General features: G+C 41.7%; 1 protein-coding gene across 1 annotated transcript in view; it reads right to left on the bottom strand.

Annotated features, from left to right (window-relative positions):
* ADARB2 (adenosine deaminase, RNA specific B2 (inactive)) overlaps positions 1 to 7,806 on the bottom strand; it is a 218,290-nt gene extending 210,484 nt beyond the window's left edge. The window contains exon 1 of the mRNA XM_019508177.1: positions 7,724 to 7,806. Within this exon, the coding sequence (XP_019363722.1) occupies positions 7,724 to 7,745 (22 nt within the window). The 5' untranslated portion in view covers positions 7,746 to 7,806. The remainder of the gene's footprint in view (positions 1 to 7,723) is intronic.
* Positions 7,807 to 10,061: the final 2,255 nt, after the last annotated feature.

Here is a 10,061-nt window from a genome sequence, read left to right on the forward strand (position 1 = left end):
ACTTAACACATTCAGATTCCCAGTGTGCTGAAGTATTTGCTTTGTATTCCAAGGAGAAAGGGGTCAATTACCTATGTTGCACTATTATTAAATATCCAGTAACTCGCTTATCTCAAAGTAGGATCCTAATCCTGAAGTCTGCTCCATGATGCCCTATAAAGCACCATTTAAGGCAATGAGCTTTTGTGTGGTTGTGGGAGGTCCATACACACACAACAGTAGTGCAATATTGAGGCCTTAGGGCCTTGTTTCAAGTACTTCACACATGACAAATTTCAAGACCCTAAGTCTTGCTAAAGTTAGATGCTTAATTTGGCAAGTATAGTTAAATGCCTTGCTGAGTAGCAATGGACTGCTACATCAGCCCTAGTGATTAGCTTGTTTTTACTTTCTAAAACCCCCAAAAGAAAAAAAAACTTAGAAAAAGAGAACTTTTGCCATATAACGTTCAGCCATATACAACGTGATAGCAGTAAGAGCAGCCTCGCTGGAAATGAGCCATTTAAAAGGTCAAGTCAAATAAGACATCACCCAGGCCGCTTCTTTAAGGATTCGCAGACCCTCCCATGGAACTTCTGAAGTGTGGGGAGAAGAGGAGAGAGAAGGGAAAAATGCAGCCCTAACTCTGCTTTATTTAACTTGTGGTTGTTTTTCCATTTGGATGGCCCACCTTCCTACACCTGACATTTTCTCTGAAGACAGCTGCTTTTTTAAAGCTCTGAAATGTTTCGCCTCAGACACCCTTTTCCGAAGAAGTAGGGTTGGTTCTTTATTTCACATCTCTTCTCTCTCCTTACCTAATAGGTTTTTACAGACCCAATTATCGTACATAATGATATTGAGTCAGAAGGCATGAAAAGAAAGATAACTCTTGTTTCACACTATCTTCAGGTTTGAAAAGAATTTGTATTGATTATGCACCACTGAATAGGAAAACTCAGGGGGTTATTTGTATTTATAATTCATATTGTCTTTTTCCATCTGTTTTTTGTTTCATAATCTCAGCTCCACGGATTTGTGAACAGAGAAAGTGTGTCCTCAGTCCTTCACCTTCATGAATGCAATGATTAACTGAAAATGTAAGCACGAGAAAATAAACATTCCCTGCTTGCCCTGGAAGTTTTGCCTATGGCACTGTCTACTCTGGTTATTTTTTGCACTGGTGTAGCTAAGCCAATGCAGAGGAGGCAGTATGAGACAGGTGTAAATTATACTAACTGGGCAAGTCTACATATGAATATTAATGCAACACAATAAACTCCATTACAGTTTGCACCAGAGTTTATTGCTCCACGGTGCAGCATTTACACCTGTGTCCAGGACCACAGCATGTTGAGCTGGGGCAGAGCAGCCCCTGGGGCAGAGCAGGTTGAACTGGCAGGGGGGCCCCAGGGGTCAACCTGGCTCAGCGTGCTGCAGAGGGACTGCTGGGGCATGAGGGGGCTACAGTGCAGGGCTAGCTGGCAGGCAGCCCATCAGTGTAGCACCCTCACGGCCCAACCAGCCCCGGTAAGTGTCTAGATGGGCGTTGTGACAGAGTAAATAACTCCGCTGTAGGATAGTACTTGTGTTGGGCAGTACTATCCTATGGTTAATTAGTTCACTCTGGCCTAATAGCACCGCACATGTAGATGCTGATGCTTTACTGCAGAACTAATTAGTCAGATCCGCAGTAAATGTCTCATGTAGATGCATCCACAGAGGCTCTGTTTAGTACAGATACTGCCTGTTTACCTCAGAGGTTAGCACTCGCGTTACTGGTACAAAACAGTCCAGACTATCTTGGTCTAGAAAAATCTTACATCACACATAAGGCCTGCTACTGACACCCTAGGAAATAGCTGAATTCCCCATTGTTTTCAATAAGAGTAGAATCTGCCATACATGTCATATGAATTAGTGGCAGACTAAATTCAATCAGACTGTTTCTTTATATCCTACAAAACAGCAAAGCTGCTAAGAAAGACTGTGTGTCTGATGGACTTGCACAGCATCCAACAATAGTTGGATAAAACTAAATTACTTTATACTTTCAAATATCTTTGAAATAGGAGATCTTTGAAATGTGGTTTTTATGAGATCTCTGTGTAGCAGACATAAGATTACATCTCTAATAGTGGCACATGTACTTCTATTGTGAAAATCAGACAAAGCAGGCAAATGACACCAAACTACATTAGATAAATAGTGTAAGCAGCCATAATAGAACTATCACAAGCAATTTTAGAAATGAAGAGCACTAAAAGGAAAGGGGTAAGTCGGAGGTCGTACATGGGGAAAAATGCAAAACTGTGGATCATTTTCATCCTTGTTATCTCTCATAATGCCTTTGCTCTTGAGTCTCCAAAACACATTATCTGTATTTGAAAAAAAAATTATCATCAAATATAGTGCTCCTGAGTTGAAAGGTCTGGATAATAATCAAACTGTAGTATTTTTTTTTAAATTGGAGAACCAAAAAATAGTACAGCTTTTTGGCAATAATTTCTACTGTATTCTGTAAGACAGAAAAAAAATCTAATTTTGCATTGTGAGATCCCTCTGATAACTTTACTGATTATTTCTTTTCTCAAGCAAGCAAAGGCCTTTATCCCTTATTTTCAGTACAATAACTGAATAGGAAACCAGAGAGCAGTTAGCAAACATATTTATTTACATGCTCCCCCCATCCCATCTATCTGTCTCCCTGTTTATGTCTTTCTCCTTTTTGATCATTATGCACAGTAGAGTTAACCTGGAGAGTCTGCATCATCAAGAGCTTTTCAGAACTATAATGCATCACTAATAATGACACTGCCTATGTCTCTGGGTCATAAGGGCTCTGAAGAACTAGCCATCCGATACTCCACGCTACATTTGAAGAGATAATATTGTTCCTGTTGAAGGTTATTCTGCTGCCAAGCAGTCTAAACTTTCTGGGGGATAAAGTGGGTGGTATCTTCATTTTACCAAACATTGTTAAAAACAAATCACAACAAATCAATAGGGCTGAAAATGGTCTTCACAGCATATGTATTCTATCAAATTCCTGATGATAAAGGAACAAGGCATAAGCATATGAGAGGGCTACAAGGCAATATTGTCTTTAGAAATATTTAGGGAATGTAAGATTGTTATACCAATGCATTTCAACAGCGAAGATTGGCTTTCCTTTTAATTTTCTGCTACCTGAATTTTAATATCTGGCCTCTGTTTGACCTCCTCATGCAGACTGTTACATGCTGTCCATCTGCACTGTAATGACCACAGAGGTTAAAATAATTCACTTCCATCATTTCTGATGTACTTGGAAAAGAGAAATTTCACGCCAAAAGCAATAGGCATGCCCTAGGAAAGGGTGTGGGGAGGTGTCAAACTCAGGGGACCTGTGTCTAGAGTCAGATATGATAACAACAGTCATGTAGAACAAACTTCTCAGTCAGTTAGTCAACATTTTCATAAACCTATAATAAGGAACTGAGATTTTCCCCCCCTTGGGGCTCCATTTTTTCCCCCACTAAGGTGTTAAAAAAATACTAATAGGTATAGCCCTCACCCACATTGAAATGTCAATATAAAAAATGACCCGATTATGCTTAAGAGAAAACAATCTTACTCCCCTGATAATGAAATCCTTCTGGTTAACTGGCAAGGCTTAGATAGTTTGAAGACATATTGCTATAATTCATGCAAAAGATTATTATTATTATTATTGGAATAATACACTACAGAATGGCTGCATCTACGGGTAAAAAAAATTCCTAAAATGTTTATTATTTTCTCTATTCAGCTGAACCTGCTTTTTCCTTAACTGAAAGCTGCTAATTTGTGAAAGGGATTGGGAAAGGGGACTATTGTTACCTTTGCCATTGCCAAACAAAGCATAAACTATAGCTGAGTCCTACAGTGTCTGTAATAAGTACAAAATGCATGTATTGCTAGTGTAGTTCCAATTCCAATTATGGAATTTATTTATATTAGCTTAGGCTCCGATCAGCACAGTACTTGGGCTCTGATTCAGGGAAGCAGGCATGTTAGGCTAGCACTTAAGCACATTCATAAATTAAATATGTACCTAAGGTCTATCTTGAGTACGGTGGGATTCCCGTACATGCTTAAGTGCTTTCTGAGTTGGGACCTGCATACAAATTTAGCTTTGAGCACGAGAAGTGCTGTTTTCAAAGGGGGCAAATGATGTTAGTTCCTCCATATCTGGAAGCTTGAGATGCCCTAAATTATTAAATTGAATTTGTCCCTGATAATTAAAGGCTGGGGGTTCAGTGTATTTTTAAAACCAGTCCCCATTGTGGAATGTCAAGTTGGGCAACTAAAAATAGAGAGACCTCTTGGCTGCGGCATTCATAGGTATATGTGTGCTACAGTGTTTTTCTTGATCAGAATCTTAGCACCTCTACTATCATCAAAAAGTATGCATATGACAGTCTAACAGGTCCTTATAGAATCATATCTTGTTGCTGGTGCTGTCAAGGGCATCCTTTTGATTAAAATCCAATAAGACAGTTCCTATTCCATTGCAAAAATGTAATGCTGATTAAGTGATTAGTGACTGTCCCTTTCCTAGAGGTAAAGTCACAGACTCTGTATCTCCATATGTTACTGTATATGGTAGGAACACTCTTACTGTTGGGAATAGCAATTTTTATTTAAAGTTTAGGATGAGCTCTTCCTTGGGGATTGGCTCTCAGTCCACTCAAGATGGTTTTTGAAATTGGCTTGAAGATATTTTTCTGGCCACTAGGTTATCTCAGGTCCTGAACCAAAAAAACACGTGTCTATATATGAACCTTATGAGATTTCTTTATCTCTAATGCATCCCCCCTGGCCATTTAGGGAAAGCACTGTCACAACCCACAACTTCCTATCAGTCACTGAGGTTCAAATCTTCAGACAAATTCAGGCCGTTAGGATGGGATTCAAACCAACTCCCTAGGCGTGTAAGTAGCACTTATGTGGAATTAACCACTTAAATTCCAAAGAGTGACTCAAAATGGCTTTAGTTCCCTAGGTATCTAGTCCAGGGCTTTTGGGCATGTGCAGAAACAATTCAGCAGGAGCATCTAAGTTCTCCATTGCACCTAATTCCTGCCTAATTTCTGTTATGATTCAAATGTTCGTGGGAGACACTGCTGCTCATTTGGGATGGTCCTGGTTATCTGCCCAATAACTGAGGGGTTGGAATATTCTCCCACCACTCACCCTTACTCACATTTCCCACTTCTCAAGTGAGTGCGCTATCTACCACTCTATTAAATAGGCTATGTGAGGGACCTCTCCATTCTTCCTGTTGAAGGCATGGTACAGAAATGAGGGCAACTCATGGGGCCAGGAGATCAAGCAAACGGGGCGGGGGAGTCCAGTGGCTGCTGCAGTCCCATGGGAGGGGGCATGTCTGTGTTCCTGTATCTGTTGACAGGCTTAGTTTTGTTTTTTAGCTAATGATTTCCTAATAGAAAATGCATGAATGAGCCCACCTCTGTGGCCTGCTGGTTATAGGACAGGAGGGTGATGGATTCTGTTTCCAGTAAATGAATGGTAAGGCCTTAATGGACAGCCTGAGTCAGGTGCCTAAGCTCTTGAGAAGTGTGGGAGTTCAGACATGTCCTTAGTGTTTCCTATTGGATGACTTTCAGTGCCTCTGGGCTTTCTGAATTTGCTTTTGGAGGCCCAGAAAGCCGCTGGGGTTGCTGAATTATTGTCATTGTACACAGCCCTGAAACACCTAAATATAAATCACACATCGGGCTCTTCAGAGACTCTCCATTGACTCTTTAGGCCTTCTAGGTGCCTAGCAGGGTCATTGTGAATTTCTCTGCCAAGGCACGTGCTCAGAAGTTAAGCAGGGTAATGCATAAGTCAAGGTTTATACTGAGATACACTGAAATGAATGGGAGTTAGGCTCTTACACAAGTCAGGTGCCTAAATAGCTCTGGGGATCTGGGCCTACATCATTTTTATGCCTTTTTTCATGGGGTGTAGGTGACCTTTTTTACTAGCAGCAAATAAAAAAAGTAATTAATGCTAACGTAATTGTTATTGACACTGTAGCATAGCTGAATCAGTGGAGGGCTGATGTGCAATACCTCAAAAACAGTAAAATTTGGTGTTTCTCTTTCAGAAAACACACCTACATTGGCTATACTATTTTTTTTTACAGCCAGTGAAAACATAAGACACCAAGGCACTGCTGCAGCAATAAGAAAACAGTGATTTAACGTCTAGTATGTACAACTGTACTACATTTACCTAAAAATAACAAAGCGACACACTTGGGAAACATTATACAGGAGGTGCCTGCACAAACTCATTATGTGCATACTATGTTTTCTATGTGCACTTCTCATAGCTTTGTGAAAATGTAGTATCCCTGGGACCAGCAGTTAAAGGCTTTTCAAGGCTTTTTGGCATTCATTAGTGTATGAAAAACCTGTCAGTCAAGGCACTAGCAATAGTGCAGCACATACTATAAATGCTGTGATACCAGCAATGTGAAATAAAATGCTACATTCTTTCAATAACTATCCCCATCAGTGCCATCTCCTGTTGAAATCAAGGCATATTAGCAACACCAGGGAAAATGATCCATTTTCTCCACCTACTGGTTATAAGAGAAGAAGTCTCCATTGTTTCTGGCTGGGAAAGGAACACATCTGGTAGGTGATACTAAAACGCAAGAGGTGTTCACTTGGTTTGGAAAGCTTTCCTCTCTGTCTTAAATGCCTCAAAATAAGTCACAACCAGAAAGCTGGATGCCATGCAGAAATCACTGTCTGGTGTCAAATGCAAAGCATGGGTGAAGGCTATTCCATTCTAACCGCATGCTATTTTGCCTGGTCTTACTGACATTTTAATGATCACATTTATCCTTCAAACATAGCAGCTCCTGACATTCTTCCAGCTAAACAGTCATCAGTATGGTCCATGTCAGAATTACCATTTAAGAATCCTGTTACCAACATCTTAACTACATCTCTGTTCAATTTGATGTGGATTGTTTTCTTCTGCAGATAGTATTAGCCAAGGGAAAAGGAGAGGACAGTGCTTCAAACAGCAGTCCATCTGCACCCCAGCAATCCTCCCATTGGGAAATGATGGGAATGTAAAATGGGGTTGAGGGCAGAAAAAAGGCAGTCAACCTGGTTTATCCTTTGAAGATCAAGCAGATAGAGAGGAAGCAAAATAAGTTAACTAAAGCACAAAAGAAGACAAAGACACTTTTCTGTCTCCTGACCCTAGTATTGAACACAGCCTTCTTATGGGAATGATTTCCCTGGGCTTCACAGCACCCAGTTTACAGGCACCCTCCAAGTGCCTGTTAAACTTAGGTTAACCCTTTGCTCACTGGAACTGTGAATGTGCTGTACTTTCTGTAGTTCTGTGCACTAACAATTGTGCAGTGCATGGGTGACTGGTGCTTCCTGAGTCCCCCACTGGTACCTCCTGGTGTCAGCGGCAGGGCTGGAACTGGCAAACTCCCGCAGGCGCTGCTGGCAGTGTCAGCGATGGGGGCAGAGCTGGCGAGCACCTGCAGAGGTGCTGCTGGTGGTGGTGGCAGTGGCCCTGTCAGTGGGGGCACGTGTCCCCCCACCCCGTGCCCCCTATATGTGTCACCTATGGTGCAGTGGCCTAAAAGATTAAGCTGATAGAGGTGTTTCCCAAATTACCTTGCTCCTAGAATTACCCTCAGTGCACAGGTTACTAATTGTGAAGAAAAGAGGCTGCTTACTTAAGTTGTCTTCGTCTTCCATATTGCTTGCACCAGGACTTAAATACTTGAAGGGTGCGATGAAGGTTGACAATATGCTTACTTTTTCTGGAACAAAAAGAAGAGAAAAAGGGCATATAAAATCATTAATTGACAAAATTTAGGTCAACCAAGATCTCTTCACACTTTTTCCCTGGGGAGAGGCAAGTTTAATTGGTTTCCATTTTTGTAATAGTAGCTCAGATTTTTACCACATTTCTATGTGGCTTCATGGTATTGTGATATATTTCTTGCTGCTGGGACATCCTATGACCCCAGCTGACTTCCTGCCCTTTGCGTGGGGGGCTGGACTCGATGATCTTCCACGGTCCCTTCCAGCCTGAATGTCTATGAAATCTATGAAATCTATAGTACCAGGTGTGCGCCTCTCCTAGGTTTGCCCAGCATGTCCTCATGAAGCATCTGTGTAGCACTAATTAGCCAATAGGGCTGTGTGAAACAACCCCTATTTGATTTGGATTCAGATTTGGCTTGAATCAGGGGCAGTGATTCAATCCATTGATTCGTATCACTGTCCCTGATTCGATTTGGTGGAATCTGAAGATTTGATGCTGATTCGGCAAATCAGTGATTCAGACACAGGCACAGATTTAAGTTTTTTTCTACATACCTTAAGGTAGCAGGCATGGCTCATGGTTGCTACGGTGCTGGGGCGCATGGAGTATCCCACAGGAGCACGGGAGGCTCCCAAGCATGCTTGCCAGCGAATCTAGAAGTGGACCGGAAATACTTATGGTCTACTTCTGGGTCTGCTGGGGAGTGCGCTGGCCCCCCACCCCCCATGCCCTCTTGGCTCAGTGCTCGGCTGCAGGGGGACCCTGGGTGCCCCCCCAGACCCAGGAGGCACCAGTTGCTGAGCCGAGGGGGGGGGGGCCTGTGCGCTCCCCGGTGGACCAGGAAGTGGGCCAGAAGTGCTTCTAGTCCACTTCCAGGTCTTCTGCTGACCATGCTGGAGAGCCCCCCATGATTCTGTGGGATGCTGCATCTGCCCCAGCACTGCAGCATTCAGAGCCCCTGCTACCTAGAGGTATGTAGAAAAAACATTTAAAGCTGTATCTACATCCCAATTGCCAAACCTGTCTGAATTTCTCCAAACTGATTTGGAGAGATTAAAGGGTCCTCTGATTCAATTTGGATTCGGAGATTTGGCCACTGAATCAGGCTGAATCTCTGCCAAATCGAATCAGGGACTGAAGCTTCACACAGCCCAACTGAGAGGCAACATTCTGCACAGTCTAGCATCCTTGGCATGGCAAATGGTGAGAATTAAGGGCCTGATCCAAAGTCTAGGAATGTCAATGTGTTTTTAATGGACAGATACAGTAAGAATTCATATTGTGTCCTAAGTATGTCCAAGCAGGGATGGTCCTGAAGATATTCCACATACTCACTCTCACTTGCACTTTTATCACCAAATCTGGACATGCACCAGTGAAGCCACTGGTAGGTATATCACTATGGTTAACTACACCCAAGGAAAAAATTCTGACTTAGAGGTTGGCTTATATCCTGAAGCAGGAAGAGTTACAATTCTTCCTAAAATTGTGGTTTTGTCATTTTTTTTCATCCTTCCTGTTATGGCTCAGGATGTTCTTGTTGTCCAAATATACATCCAACGCTTTCTAGAAGCAGGCTTATCACCACTGCCCCATTTATACCAAATACAATTCTTTTTTAAACATTTTTAGTTTATATTGGAGATACTTTATCTATAATAGATGCTCTTTGGCACACTGATCAGAGTTCTGTCTCTTCAGTGACAGCACAACACCAGGATATGTGTTAACTAATGACCGTGAAGCAGATTCAATAAAATCAGTGTTGCTATACTGACTTCAACAGCTGAAAATCTGGTGCCATGTTTACTTATGGAAAAAAAAAGGTTTACTGGTAGAAATATGATAAAACTACACTGAAGGTTTGTATAATTTAAAGTATTAATGATAACCAAATAGAGATGCTTCCTCAGCCTGAAGAAGGGTATTTGTCCCCGAAAGCTTGCAAAGAAGAATTTGTCCAACTGTTTTAGTTGGTTTAATAAAAGATACCGGATTTACCCAAATAACCTTGTGTACCTGATAACCAATTATACATTTGAAGCATCTATAATAATAATAGGCTTATTCTGTCTGTCCAGAGTACTTTGATTGGTTGTCTCGGGAGCTGATGCTTACTGAATCACAATGCTTACTGAGACAACTGCACAATCACAATTACACAATCACAATGCTTACTGAAACAACCAATCAGAGTGCTCCAGACAGACAGAATATACTTGTTATTATTATAAATCCTGAGA

Source organism: Gavialis gangeticus, unplaced genomic scaffold (genome assembly GCF_001723915.1).
Source record: "Gavialis gangeticus isolate Ggan-Ray unplaced genomic scaffold, GavGan_comp1, whole genome shotgun sequence".
NCBI lineage: Eukaryota > Metazoa > Chordata > Crocodylia > Gavialidae > Gavialis > Gavialis gangeticus.